The sequence below is a fragment of the Lepidochelys kempii genome, chromosome 7 (genome assembly GCF_965140285.1).
Source record: "Lepidochelys kempii isolate rLepKem1 chromosome 7, rLepKem1.hap1, whole genome shotgun sequence".
Lineage (NCBI taxonomy): Eukaryota > Metazoa > Chordata > Testudines > Cheloniidae > Lepidochelys > Lepidochelys kempii.
This window is the reverse complement of record NC_136386.1, coordinates 26,042,570-26,057,065: the sequence shown is the minus strand read 5'-3', so window position 1 is coordinate 26,057,065 and position 14,496 is coordinate 26,042,570. Positions and strand designations below refer to the sequence as shown.

Below are 14,496 nucleotides of genomic sequence, written 5' to 3'. Positions count from 1 at the left end.
ATTAGGGTTGGAAGAGACCTCAGGAGTTCATCTAGTCCAATCCCCTGCTCAAAGCAGGACCAACACCAACTAAATCATCCCAGCCAGGGCTTTGTCAAGCCGGGCCTTAAAAACCTCTAAGGATGGAGATTCCACCACCTCCCTAGGTAACCCATTCCAGTGCTTCACCACCCTTCTAGTGAAATAATTTTTCCTAATATCCAACCTAGACTTCCCCCACTGCAACTTGAGACCATTGCTTCTTCTGTCATCACTGAGAACAGTCTAGCTCCATCCTCCTTGGAACCCCCCTTCAGGTAATCGAAGGTTGCTATCAAATTCCCCCCCCACTCTTCTCTTCTGCAGACTAAATAACTCCAGTTCCCTCAGCCTCTCCTCATAAGTCATGTGCCCCAGCCCCCTAATCATTTTCGTTGCCCTCCGCTGGACTCTCTCCAATTTGTTCACATCCCTTCTGTAGTGGGGGACCAAAACTGGACGCAGTACTCCAGGTGTGGCCTCACCATTGTCGAATAGAGGGGAATAATCACTTCCCTTGATCTGCTGGAAATGCTCCTACTAATACAGCCCAATATGCATTGGCCTTCTGGGCAACAAGGGCACACTGCTGACTCATATCCAGCTTCTCATCCACTGTAATCCCCAGGTCCTTTTCTGCAGAACTGCTGCTTAGCCAGTCGGTCCCCAGCCTGTAGTGGTGTATGGGATTCTTCCTTCCTAAGTGCAGAACATTACTTTCTTGTGTAGCATTCAGAATCGTTTGAAAGTTGTCTGTCTTGGACCCCAAGAATTGGGATTTGACTTTTTTTTTTCTGACTTGTTGGTAATTGCATGTATGTTACATATTTTGGTAGAAGTTTCTATGAACTGCAGCATGTACAAACCTAAAGTACAAGTTACCAGTTTTTTTAAAAATGTGTTTATATTGAAATAATCAACCCCAAAAAATTAAATTGAGTATTTTAAATCACCAAGACGCTATTATTTGCAGATGACATTTCCAGCTGATTTGGGCATTGCTAGTGAGGAAAACCACATTTTTAGAACCACTTTGGTCACAGAGACTAGTGAAGTTGCACCCAGTGTTTCAAGTGGACCAACTGGACAGTCATCTAGTTTCAGTTCTCCTGACTTGCCAGCTGCCATTCGGACAGCATTTGTTTTAGGGGTAAGATTAAGTTGCATGCAGTATCTTGTCTCTAAGAAGAATTTACTGTTGTGTGTGTGTGTATCTGCAGTAGTTCTATTAAGCAAGCCTGTTCCAAACTTTTTTGCCTCCTATCATTTTTATTGCTGCATTTGAATCCATAGTTTACAAGGATATTGATGTTATGAGGTGTTTCTATGAAATCATGCATTTTTAGTAGATATTTTTAGAGCTGACATTAATAGGTTTGACATAAAGGAATGTACTTGATTCGTGAGTCAATCCATGTACGTATCTCGTAATGCAAAAAAGAAGGAAAATTAGGAGGTTAAATAAAATCTAGCACACATAGAAATTAACTATTGCTGCGGCTATCAATAGAAATAAAGATGAATAGAGAGTTTATCATCTGCATTTTATAGTGAACATTTTGAAGACCTTGATGGGACAATTAATTTGGGCCAGATTGTATTGAAAATGAAGTTTTATTTTACGCCAGATAGAATAGCAATTTGTGAATTAATGCAGGTATTCATGAATGGCAGTACTACTTAAAAATGAGAAATGGGGGGTGATGGGAGGCAGTAAAAGACCAGTATCTGTCATTTCAGGAAGCGACGCCAGTGGAGCACCCCTTTAGTGCCATGAAACAAGAACAACAGAAGAAGTGGCTTCTAGATCTGGACAAACAGAAGGAAGAGGCTAAACTACGAAAAATAGAGGAAAAACATAATTATTCAAAGGTAGCTGTAATTTAGAAGGATGATTTGGAATAAGAAAAGGTCTGTTTTTTAGCTTTCTCGTTCAGTTCTGCTCAAGTGGAAGTCTATCAACAAATTGTAGATCACACAACTCTGAAAGCCTGACAATAAGCATCCACAACTCCTATTGATTTTGGTGGGAGTTGTGGGCACCAAGTACCTCTGAAAAATAAAAGCTGAAATCCTGGCTCATTCAAACTCAGTGATAAAATTCCCATTTACTTCACTAGGAACAGGAGTTTACCCCAAGTCTTTGACATTCAGTGAGCTCTAGCTAAACAACCAGCCAGTAATGACAGAAGTAGCATTATAGCACTTTGACAGCAAAGGGACCAGAGAGTCCATTCTAAGTCAGCTCATGTGTGTTATGTCCATAGTGCTTCTGTACATTACATCAAAAGACTTACAGAAGAAAAATTCTTTCCCCAAATACCCTACTGTAGCTCTTCATATGAGTTAGACAGCTTACCTCCCTTAGGGGACAAGGAACAGTGGGAGGAGGATTGATAAAAAATTTTCAAATTTCCTTTTTTTTCCCTGGACGTCTCGCTTCTCTTGGCTCTCTAATATAGGACTAAAGCTTTTTCTGCTTCTGGGAAGTGACCCTGTGCAAGATTTTATACGGGATGTGCTATTTTCTTCAGAAGGCAAATACTAGGGAACATTCCCCCAATTCTTCCAAAAAGGCAATTCCTTCTGGAAGTTAGGAGAGTCAAATGCAAAAACTGTGTAATACACCCATGGTAGAGAGAACCCACAGTGGAAACCCTGGTTCCTTTGGCTTGTGTGGAATGCCCATTTGACAGACTAGGGCCAAAAAAAAAAAAAAATCTCTAGGTGGTGGTGGGGGAAGGAAACAAGATACCTCTTCCTCAAAAACCTTAGACAGCACAATGAACAGTGTACCAATGCCTGTGGCAAAGATCTTTGTGATTTGTTAAAATTCATGTTTGTGCACCTAGCATGCCGACTGCTGTCCCAGAATGAAAGTGCAGAGAGGATGGGTGTGGGCTGGTGAGAAAGAATATGAATACTTGTTCTGATATGTGCCCACAAAATATGTTTAAGAAAAGCTTTCTGTCACCCAAAAGAACTTGCTGCTACTCCTCGTTCATGCGGCTAGAGAATATCTGGGGAGCGAGACAAAGCTGCATGGATGAGTGACTAGGATGGTAACCAATAAGCTGAGCAGCTTGTAGGACTAATGGAGGCAGTATGAAAAATAATATACATCAAGATAAGGTTGCAGAGAAAGTGGTATGGAAAACCCTGTATTAGTATTAACTTATTTTATACAAGACTGAAAGATTCTTGACAAATTTAACTTTTTTACTTCCTAGTTTTTGAGTCTTGCTATAGCAAATAGCAATGCATTGTAAGTGATTTTTCACCAAAAAGATCTGGTTTCAATTTTGATCAGGGTCAGGTCACTTTCATATGAACCAGTTTTCCTATTTGTAGAACTAACTACTCTATGTGGCACAGCACCATAATAGAGCTTTAAAAATGCAAATCCTGCTGTTTAGCTTTTATCAAAACAGAAATAAACTTTCAAAATATTTAGTTAAAAGTACTTTATATGACAATGTAACTGAGCGTATTTCCATTTTCTTTTTTGCTTCATATCTGTTTAGGCTGAGGAGCATGAGAGATGGGCAGTGCATTTTGATTCTTTAAAAAACTACCCTCGTGCTAATCCACAACACCTCATAAATGGAACATACACCAAGCAGCCTGAAAATCTTTGCCTGTCCCCTGAAACTCAGGCCCTGACTGCTGTTATTCATCCTTTTACACCTGCAGCTTTAGGCCACCTCATACATTCAAAGGTGGAGAATGTAGAAAAAAACGTTGAGAACACTACTTCGGAACAAAGTCAAAAAGCCAGGTGCGTGCATGCCTCAATTACAGTAGTCTTCCCAATCAATTCATTTCTGGAATGTCTTTAGAAGTTAGTAAGTCTCTGAAGTAGTATTAATTTGGTATTTACTCCTCTCTTGAGGAATTTGTATGGTTCCCTACTGAAAAAGATATGTATTTCAATTATTCACTAGTAAAGTTTACCGTAAATAGCATTCTTATGTTCAATTTCATTACAGTAACTTCTTGCTTAACGTTGTAGATATGTTCCTGAAAAATGCTACTTTAAGTGAAATGATGTTAAGCAAATCCAGTTTCCCCATAAGAATTGTAAATAGTGGGGTGGGGAGAATTAGATTCCAGGGAAATTTTTTTCACCAGACAAAAGACTTACACACAGTATAAGTGTTAAACAATTTAATTCTGTACACAGCAATGATGATTGTGATGCTTGGTTGAGGTGGTGGAGTCAGACGGTGGAAGAGAGTGTGGTATTTCTCAGGGAATGCCTTGCTGCTAAATGATGAACTAACACTTGGCTGAGCCCTGAAGTGTTAACACGGTGTTAATGTAGCCTCACGCTCTACAAGGCAGCATGAATGGAGGGAGGAGACCCCATAGACGCATGGCAGTGGCTGCAAACATTCCCTGCGGAAACTGAATGTGATAATGACCCCATGCTATCCCACTGGAGTGCACCACTCCCTCCAATTTTCGAAGTACCTGGGGGTGCGTGTGTGAGACAGAGATACATTGTGTGTGTGTGTGTGTGTGTGTGTGAGAGAGAGAGAGAGACACACACACAGACAGACAGACATACTGTGTGTGAGAGAGACACGTATTGCCCCCTTAAGTACGCTGACCCCACTCTAAGTACACTGCCTTTTTAAGTAGATCAGCAAGTTGAGACAGCAGCTGCTGTCAGCAAGCTGCCTCCCTAGCCCTGTGGCATCCTCCCTTGCTCTGTGGAGATGGGGTACAGAAGCAGGGGAAGGGGGGCACCCTGACATCAGCACCCCGCTTCCCACCCCCTGCACAGCAAGCAGGAGGCTCCCGGGAGCAGCTCCAAGGCAGAGGGCAGAAGCAGCACACGGCAGTGGGGGGAGGGACAGCTGAACTGACTGGCATTTGATAGCCTGCTGGGCAGCTGCCGCACAGGAAACTTAGGGGGGCTGCTGGCCCACGCTGGTTCCAGGCCCCCACCAACTAGCTCCTACGGGCTGTTCTTCCTGCAAGCAGGCAGCTGCCAAACAACGCTGTAAGAGAGCATTGTGCAGCTTTAAATGAGCATGTTCCCTAATAGATCAGCAACGTAACAACAAAACAACATTAACCGGGACAAAGTTAAGTGAGGAGTTGCTGTATTTATTATAGTGCAAACCTATGACAAGGAATGAAAGGTACTTATTTTGATACAAAAGTCTTACATTTAAATCTTGCTGATATTTCAGAATAAAACAAAACTCTGGAATTTTTTTTTTAATTGAAAAATATTTAAATGATTCTCTTCATAGTTTTCTCCGGTCAATGACAGCTCTCTTGGATCCTGCACAAATTGAGGAAAGAGACAGGAGGCGGCAGAAACAGTTAGAACATCAGGTACAATCATGTTTTAATCTGACACAGCCTAAATGGGAAGAATGAATGAGGGTAGGTGTGGTGATGTGACTAAAGAAGGAGCCAGGGTGCCAGTACACATTGCTCAGGGGAATAGAAATTGTGACTTCTCCTTCACCAGATTACCCTGGTTAACCAGATGTGTCTCACTTACAGCAGTAGTGAGTAAGGCATAATTAATGTTTGTAAAGTGCTTTATGAGCCTCTATTATAAAACTGATGCCTCAGAAAAATAACCCACAGCATATCTTAGCTGTACTGATATTGTAGTTCCTAGTCAGCAGATGTTTAAAACAGTATGGTCCTTATTCTCATTTACACTAAGCCCCCTAATTATATTTACATCCACTGCCAGAGCAGTATGGTTTATTGTGGCTGACTGGAGTCATAATATACTGTATAATACCATTATAACACCTTCCAGGCCAAACAGATGGATCAAAGTACACCAGTTGCATTATTTCCCCCCAGGGAAACTGAAGCCTATAAAAAGTAATGAATGTGATACAATTCAGGGGCATGTGTGTACACCCTCCCATACCCTGTGAGACTTTTTAAAAATTGTATTTTTCTTTGGCATACTTTCTGCTGAATAGGTTTGCCTGCCAGAGAGCTAAGTTTCATTTATTTTGTGTGGCACAGAAAATAATATCTTTCTTATTGAACTGGATTTTTATGGAATTAGAATACAAATTACATATTTTTGTAATGTATATAGGAGACATGAAATACATTTTATATTATGCATACTACTAAGTGTTAATTTTACTAAATTTTATTATGATTTTGACATCACTAGAAAGCTATAATGGCTCAAGTAGAGGAAAAGCGAAGGAAGAAGCAGCTGGAGGAAGAGCAAAGAAAATGGGAAGAACAAGAAGAAGAACACCGCTTAGCACGAGAACGAGAACTGATGCAAAAACAGTTTGAAGAGGATATGCTCAAACAGAAACAAAAGGAAGTGGGTGTTAAACCTTTACTTCGTGCACGTAAATGACAGTGTTTAATAGAACTGCCAATGCCTAATAGACTTAGAAATAAATAGTAAATACTACTATTATCTAATGCATGAGGCAAGAGTAGTGTTGAAATTCCATTTGTGACTATAGTTAAGGTTGAAAATCTTGAGATTTTTGAAGCAGTGTAGGGGATTTTGCCACACGTCTGTTAACATAAATTAATATTTAATATTTGAATGAAAGAAGTAACAGAACCCATGGGATTGATTCAAAAATGTTACCCACCGTTCTTGATTAAACTAGAAAGCCTAGAAAATTAAGTCAGCACTAATACCACCCTATTGTGAGGGGAAAAGTATTGCCTTACTCCCCCCAGCACCACCTCAAGCTTTTTTCACTTTAGAAAGGACATTGTCCACCTATTTTTCCATAATTAAAAAAGATGAATTTACTAATGTCACATGCATTAAACTGAAATCTCTCTCCTCACCAATATAATTCATTTTGTGTACTCACTAGTTTGAGGGGTTGGTTGTGGGTTTTTTTGGTGGGTGGGGGTGGTTTGAGGTCCAGGCAGTTTTCACAAAAAGACACCAAGATGGACAAAAACCTCAAATAGTTTTAAATAAAGCTGAGGAAGATAAAGTCTTAGGCAATGTTTTGTACTCAAAATAGCATTTTTAAAATTTTTAGTTAAAACAGCAAAAATTGCTTTGAACTCCAATACCGTCTGAGAATACCTAACCTGGAGTATTGGTGAGTAGCTTGATGCTTCTGAGAGACCTCACAAATGTCATGTAATGTGCTTGACTAGATGTTTCCTGTCAAGGCTGAAGTTTATTTCCCCCCAGAATAAATTTTAGTAATGTCATGTCAAAAAATCAATGACCCGTTTTGGAGGTACTAGAATACTTTTTGTGAACACCACCCAACACTCCATATAAATTTTATTTCAATCTTCCGGTGGCAGAAGCCTTCTGACCGCTTGGTGGATTCAAACTTTGTGTTCTAGGGGCCCCATCCTTATCTTCTATGGACAAATGTGTGGAAGGAATAAAATTAAGATAAATGATTTAGCTGATGTTTTGAGCAACATAACTTGAGTTATTCTCCTCTTTGGAAGAGATGTTGTGGGGTTCAAGGAAGGCATTGTGCAGTTATATCTCAAGCCACATAAGGCTCCAGATTCTGTACGGAAATCAGAGGCATCCCTATAGGTCTTGGGGAGTGAGATCCTGTACAGAAGACCTGCTTCACTGCATTGCGTTACTGGACTCACCTCCCTCAAGCAGCACAGCTCCTTCGGGAAACTTATTGCCATCAGATGCTCCCCTCCGTTTACCAACATGCACTAAGAGCCACAGAGGAGACCAGACTCTGGCACTTCTTTCCACTCTGAAGTATGTAATGTGTTGAAAGGAGCTGTTACTTGGCTTCATTTCCTGCACCTTTAACCCACAGAGCCTTAAAAGTGTGAAGAAGCATCTCTGCTTGGGGAGGACTTGCTGTTTCTCTTCCATAAGTATAGGGTACACAGTTTTCTAATACCTGCTTCTTTGCTTCCCTTCAAGTCACATGATACAGGGGGATCACAACGTAGTCTAGCTCTTTATGCTGCTACAGTGCTGGCGCTACGCTCTCCATTAGCCTCACATAAAGATCTTTGCATCGCTGTTATTTCTTTTACTAACTTAAAAAATACCCAAATAGAAAAAATCATGAATAGATGTAAACTTATAAGGAGATTATGCAGCCCTGTTTATTTTATTCTCCGACTAAATGATCTCATGCATTTGTCTCCCTTTTTATGATAGGAAATCATGACTCTTAAAACAAATGAGCTCTATCAGACAATGCAGAGAGCACAAGAACAGGCACAGAGATTAAAACAGGAACAACGTATTCGACAGTTGGCTCAAAAAGGACATGACATTTCAAAACTGCAGAAGAATCTTGGTGGTGGTGGTGGCGGCAGCGGCAAGTACCAACTTTAATATATTTCATTTTATTTTTGGAGGGTTTGCATGAGCTGTGGATCCTATTTTTGAGAAAAAACATCCTGTCAGTCTAGACATTGCTCTTTGGCTTCAGAAACTGAACAAAACTTCTATCCTTTTAGTCAAGTATCTCAAAAAGTTAAACATATATAATGTTAATCAAGCCTCAAACACCAAGCAGCATTATCCATCTTTTATAATGGAAGAAAGACACAGATGGAGATTTTCAGGAGTACTGAGGAGCACAAGTACAACTGTTTTGGCTTTCAGAGGGACTTGCACTCCTAAATCCTGTAATTTCTTTAGAAGATCTTCCCCAGAAAGGGTAAGAGATGTGGCCAAGGTGTCACTGTGAGCCAATTGCAGAGTCAGGACGAGAACCCAGAAGGTCTAATTATTAAACTACAGGGATAGGGTCAACTTGATAGTGTGATTTATATAGACATTAATAGAAAATTGTTTAAGTCACTGGTTTCTTACTTTTTAGGTGATAAAATATGTGGCCTTTCAAATGTAAATCATGATCATTGTTCTGATGAAGTGAGCAGTAAGATGCATCAAGATGTAAAAACTGTAACCTCTCCTCGGAAAGATACTGCTGTGCAGACAGGTATACATTCCAAAAAAATAATATGATTTAGTAGGGTATCATATTCTTTAAGAAAAAAAGTGGAATAGCTCCTTCATTAGCTCAGGCTATCAGTAGAGGCAAATCTTGTTTATACAGCACCGAGTAAAACTAGAAGTGACTGCTTAGACAGATTAGAGTATCAAGAGTAAATAAAATAGCAGCAATAGGGAAACTAAGGCCTTGTCTACATTAGAGAGTTTTGTCAGTGCAAGTTATGACGACGTACAGCCACTGCTGTATTAAACCGCTGTTGCATGTCCACACTATGGTCCTTGTGTCAGTGAAGCATATCCACAACAGCACCTTTTGCATTGACAGAGAGAGCAGTTCACTGTGGGTAGCTATCCCACTGTGCAACTAGCCACAGGGTGCTTTGGAAAGGGTTTGCAATGCTTCGTAGGTGGATCCCTACCAAATTCACAGCCATGAAAAACGTGTCCCAAACTGTGGAATCTGGTCTTGTGTGTGCTTTTACCCTATACTATACAGATTTCACGGGCAGGGGAAGACTAGCATTTCTCAAATTGGGGGTCCTGGCCCAAAAGGGAGTTGGGAGGGTGTCACAAGGTTATTTGAAGGGGGGTAGTGGTATTTCCCCATGTATACATTCTAACCTTACTGCCCTCTCTGCTAACATCTGCTGGAGTTTCATCATGTCTCACAGAACAAAACCTCACCAACTTGCAGTCCATATGCGAACACTCTCTATGGGTCCTGGCCACCGACATTGGTAACACACCATCCCTCTCTGGCAGAGTATGAGGGCCCTTTGGGCTTCTCTCAGTCCCTTTTCCTGGCTGAGCATCTACCAACTTCTTTCTCATCTCCTGTCCCAGCAAGAGATGGACTGTCTTTCTGGGTAGCTCGGCCTCTAAGAATTTTTCAGTCAGCTTCCCCACACTGTCTGATGTCGAGGATTGGTGCCAGTGCAACCATATACTCCCCACCGCAGGAAGACCTTGCAAGAACTATTCTACGATCAGACATCCATCACTTCCTCCACCTCCTGGCTCTCTGGGGGTAACAACCAGCTAGTAGCCCAGTCTTGACAGCCTCTTTGCTTTTTGCCATCCTAAATTTCTGTTCGGATCTTTCTGACAACAGAACCATCCTATCTGCAATGGCATGTTCTTCACTTAGGGATGCTTGGGCTTTGCAAGGAGCCACTTGCAAACTTAAAGAACCAGAACTTAAAGCCACCCTCTCAAAAATTTGGTGAAAGGCCTCAAAGTCATTTTTTGGAGCCACTTCACAATGTCCAGTTCCCTGGCCTCTATTGTTAACCCCGGTCACAGGACTCACCAGTTTCTGCAGTATCCCATGCTGTACGGCCATCTGTTCCTTGATAAAGTCCTGGAGAACTTTCTGTTGGTCTGCCTGCCACACCATCTGGGCCTGCTGCTCTGGTTGCTAGGACTGTTGAAAAAACTGTATGGATTACTGCAGTTCCTTTTACTATTCTATGATCCATTTCAGGATTTCTTCTATTTCCCAGACCATTGACACTTGTGCCGGCTTGCTCTTTGGCTTCCTGCACAGATGAGGGATATGGGTCCTGGAGAAGCCCCCAAGTATGTTGCAGGGTGGTCCCCTGGTCCCCCATCTTGCCTTAGGTACAGTCCAGACTCACTCCAGCCACCTTCCCCACCACTGATCTTTATTATAGCATTCTATCAGGCCACTATCTGTAGTACTATTTACATATGTACAAGTCCTAGTCAGCTCCCCTCTTATTGCTAAGGGAAAAGGAAGCAGTGCTAAGAACAACCAGCTGTCTTCCTGCAAGTTCTGCACCTCCACCTTTTCCAGGGTTTCCTTCCTCTCTATGTATCTGCTCCCAGCTGCTAGGATTGCTTTTCCCTCTAATTAGCCCTTCAGCTGTGACTCTATTTGTTAATTGGTCTTCCACTTAGATCCCAATTAACCTATATTGGTGGGGATCCAAGTGACAGGTTACTGAGTCAGCTCCTAATTCAGAACCTCTGTTGGAGAAGAGAAAAAAGAAACCAGATAGGGAATGCCTGTTACACTCAGTAGCACTTAAAATGGTGAATAAGATCTGACAAACTATGAACAAGATGCACCTTAAATATTCATATAAAAGCTTCATGTTGTTGTTCATCATTGGTCTATCACAATACAAGATGAATCTATATATCAAGACAATGTAGTTTCATTTCATTTATATTTTAAGTTTTCTTACATTTTGTTCCCCATGTTTTTAAACATGGACTGAGTTTATCTGGTCACTATATTGGTTCTCCCCTGTGCGGTTTACTCTGAAACATCAGAAGGAATAAAAAAGTATGCCAATATTGTAGCAATCGATGTTTTGAATGAAGTGAGTAGTAATGCATTTATAGTCTAAATACTGAAATATAAATCAAAGAAGTCACGTGGCCTGCTTAGAAAAATATAAAAGCGATACTTTTGTTTTTAGATTACTTTGACACCAGAGCGTACATCAGAACTGAAACGTGCACTGAGCCAGTTGTAGAAAGAAGAACTGTGGACTGTACATCTCCAGATATTTCCATAGAATATAAAGAGAAATTTAACATCAAAAAATGCAAGAAAGAAATGCAGTATCCAGATAAAAAGAAAATATCAGAAAAAGAGAATAATGGCAGTTACACTGATTTATATAATCAATTTGCAAGAAAGGAGAAACAAACAAATCCTATGGAAAAATATGGAAAGAGACCTGACTGGAACATAAACAAACCTGGGAAAAGGTATATTCCAGCATCAGAAAGATACCCTAGACGGCTACAGAAGCAAAGGGAGGAAAAGAAAGTAAGACGACAGATAGAGCTGCTTCAATTGGTAGAAAGAAATACTCCTGGCAAACTCTGTCAAAAGAAAGAAGTCTCTCCAGAAAGGTCTCCTTCATCTCACCAGGAAACGAATACAAAGAGTAAGGGACATGCAGTAACAAAGGTAATGATTTGGTGTATAACAGCAAAAATTTTTCATCATAACCTTGGCTCACTTAATATCTCATTTGTGTCTGGGCTAGATCATTGGTGAAACTCCAGAACTTAGTTCAGTAATGTAGGTATTCTAGTGACATAATACATTCAGATTTCACTCACCTGGATTTTGATGTCACCATAACCCTCTTCTGTGTATTTATTCCCTGTTATTTAGTTGTCATTTATTCTTTGTGTAAAGAGGGAATCTGATTGGCAGCAAGATACAAGCCTGTGTATCCTACTCTTGGAGATTGAAATTATGAAACTGACTTGACCCTCTTTGTCCATCAAAGGCAGGAAAACATATAGGAGAACAATGTTAATTTTCACAAACAACCAAAAAAGCCATTGTTGACTTGTGAGAGAATTTATGACAGCAAAGTACATACTTTATAATTGCACCTTTTCTTCCTTCTTTCATTCCACTAAACACACATCATCAGTAGCCCATGGCTGAAAAAAATCGTATCTTTCCACGCTTTAAAGAAAATACTGCTGATACCGCTCACCTCCCAGCACTGACATTGTGCCTCATTTCTTCCCTTCACACCAGGTCTACTTTCCAGTGAAAAATGTATCCAGAGATAAAGTGACCTCTGTAATTCTGTGTAGCCAGCCAAGAAGCCATTTATTTGTTTGGCTGAAAATGAATGCTAGAAATGCACTACTTCAAAGGCTGTGGGCACAATAAGTAATCTGTGAATTCCGTAGGTATTCATGTATGTGTCTTAAATGAATGTGGAGGATAGAATTGCGAAACTGAAGACAGTTTTTCACGTACGTTAGTCAACGACAATGGCAGTTATTACAACTGAGTTTTGCAGTTGATTTTCAGGAAAGTTGGCCTTTGAGTGAAAATACAAGATAAATTAAAGTAAGGTATAAATTGCTTGTTCAAAAGTCTAATAAACTGTATATAAATTAATATTTTTCATTTATAAGAAAAAAAAACAGTTTTCCCTTGTGTCTGGAAAAAGGGACCTACATTTAATAATAGTGCTCAGCCTGAAGCTTTGGGTAGTATGGATCCAGCCATAAAAGGTACTGCATCAAGTCCTATACCCTGGTGTTTCTGATTGTTCCAATAACCTGTAGGTACTTTTCCACCTATATATATATAAAATGTGTGGGGTGTGTGTGTGTGTGTGTGTATTTCCATAATCCTGTTTTATACCATGGAGAATTGTTCATTTTTACACCCTTTTCCTCCCCTAGAGATTTTATTTTTGTGTTTCCCTGTTAGGATGCCAGCCTTTTTTCTGAGTTGCTGATTAGGTGTTATGTCTCACTTGCTTTGATGCAACAGTGTTAGCAGAGATCTCAGCTGCTTCCTTGGCTTCACAAGAGTTGAGGAAGGAATTCTTGCTTAATCACTCTTCCAGGGTACCACTCCTATGGACACCCTATTAGACTCAAACTGATTCTGAGGCTTGAAATTTTAACCCTTAATTTCTCTAGGAGTAGCTGTCAGTGGTACCTCTAGTGCTGTGGTGGGCAACCTGTGGGTCGCACGTGGCCCATCGGGGTAATCTGATTACGGGCCTCGAAACATTTTGCTGATGTTGACTGTCCGCTGGCACGGCCCCCCGCAGCTCCCACTGGCCATGGTTTGCCATTCCTGGCCAATGGTAGCTGTGGGAAGCGGCAGCCAGCACATCCCTGTGGCCCACCCCTTCCTGCAGATCCCATTGGCTAGGAATGGCAAACTGCTGCCACAGGGAGCTGTGCGGGGCAGAGGGGCATGTTTGCAGCTGGTCAATGTCTAGTGGCCAGAACATGTCCTTTTATGGGTTAGTAAGGTTTCCCCTAATGGCAGAACTTGGTCAGGGAGTGTCATGATCTCAAGGGTGTCCCCCTAAGTCACAAAAAACCTGTACACACCCTGCCTCCGAATCATTACTAGCATTACAAACCTTAATGTTCCTGGTTCTTCTTACCTTTTGCATCAGCTCTGGAAATCCAAAACTTACTCTGCACATTTAACTTCATGGAGGTGTAAGTTGTCTTCAGAGAATTACATCAGCAATGAATTTGGTCTGCAATGTTTATAATAGTATCTCTTTGAGTAAAGGCTTAGATAAGTATATTTCACCTGAATTCAGATCTAACACTGCTTTAGGAACTTTAGAAGGAAAAAAATCATTTTGTCTTACAAAATAAAATATATATTATAAAAAATTCAGATTTTTTTTTTTTTACTTTTGATCTTATTCTAGGGAGAACAATCTCAGTGGAGTCATTTGAATGAAGAAAGGTAGGTCTGTATTCTGTATCAGTTATTACAAGGAAATTAAGAATGAGAAATTAGATATGTTTTAGTGCAATTTTTACTTTTTACTAAAAATATACAATTTTTTAAATAAAAGTTTATATATATATCATTCTCAAGTGAAAAACATTTCAGAGAGTACTGTACTTGGGAAAACTGTGCTGGACATTTAAGGCATATATTAGACAGAAGAATGTGTCCCAAAATGAGGGCAACTTTAGTTATTTAAGAACAGGACCTACTGTTTTCCTTTCTGTCACTTGGACAGGGAACATAACCT

The 14,496-nt window shown here is 40.4% G+C and overlaps 1 protein-coding gene across 13 annotated transcripts in view; it reads left to right on the top strand.

Annotated features, from left to right (window-relative positions):
• CCDC66 (coiled-coil domain containing 66) overlaps positions 1–14,496 on the top strand; it is an 82,276-nt gene that overhangs the window by 15,388 nt on the left and 52,392 nt on the right. For 10 of the 13 annotated variants that reach the window (XR_012159807.2, XR_012159806.2, XR_012159805.2 and 7 more), the window contains 9 exons: positions 992–1,168; positions 1,759–1,890; positions 3,543–3,796; positions 5,283–5,367; positions 6,185–6,346; positions 8,159–8,321; positions 8,829–8,951; positions 11,413–11,912; positions 14,164–14,201. Coding sequence is in view for 3 of the 13 variants with exons in the window: in XM_073351517.2 (XP_073207618.2) it covers positions 992–1,168; positions 1,759–1,890; positions 3,543–3,796; positions 5,283–5,367; positions 6,185–6,346; positions 8,159–8,321; positions 8,829–8,951; positions 11,413–11,912; positions 14,164–14,201 (1,634 nt within the window). In the remaining 10 variants the exon portion in view is untranslated. The remainder of the gene's footprint in view (positions 1–991; positions 1,169–1,758; positions 1,891–3,542; positions 3,797–5,282; positions 5,368–6,184; positions 6,347–8,158; positions 8,322–8,828; positions 8,952–11,412; positions 11,913–14,163; positions 14,202–14,496) is intronic. The other 3 variants (XR_012159810.2, XR_012159809.2, XR_012159808.2) reach the window with 2 other exon arrangements.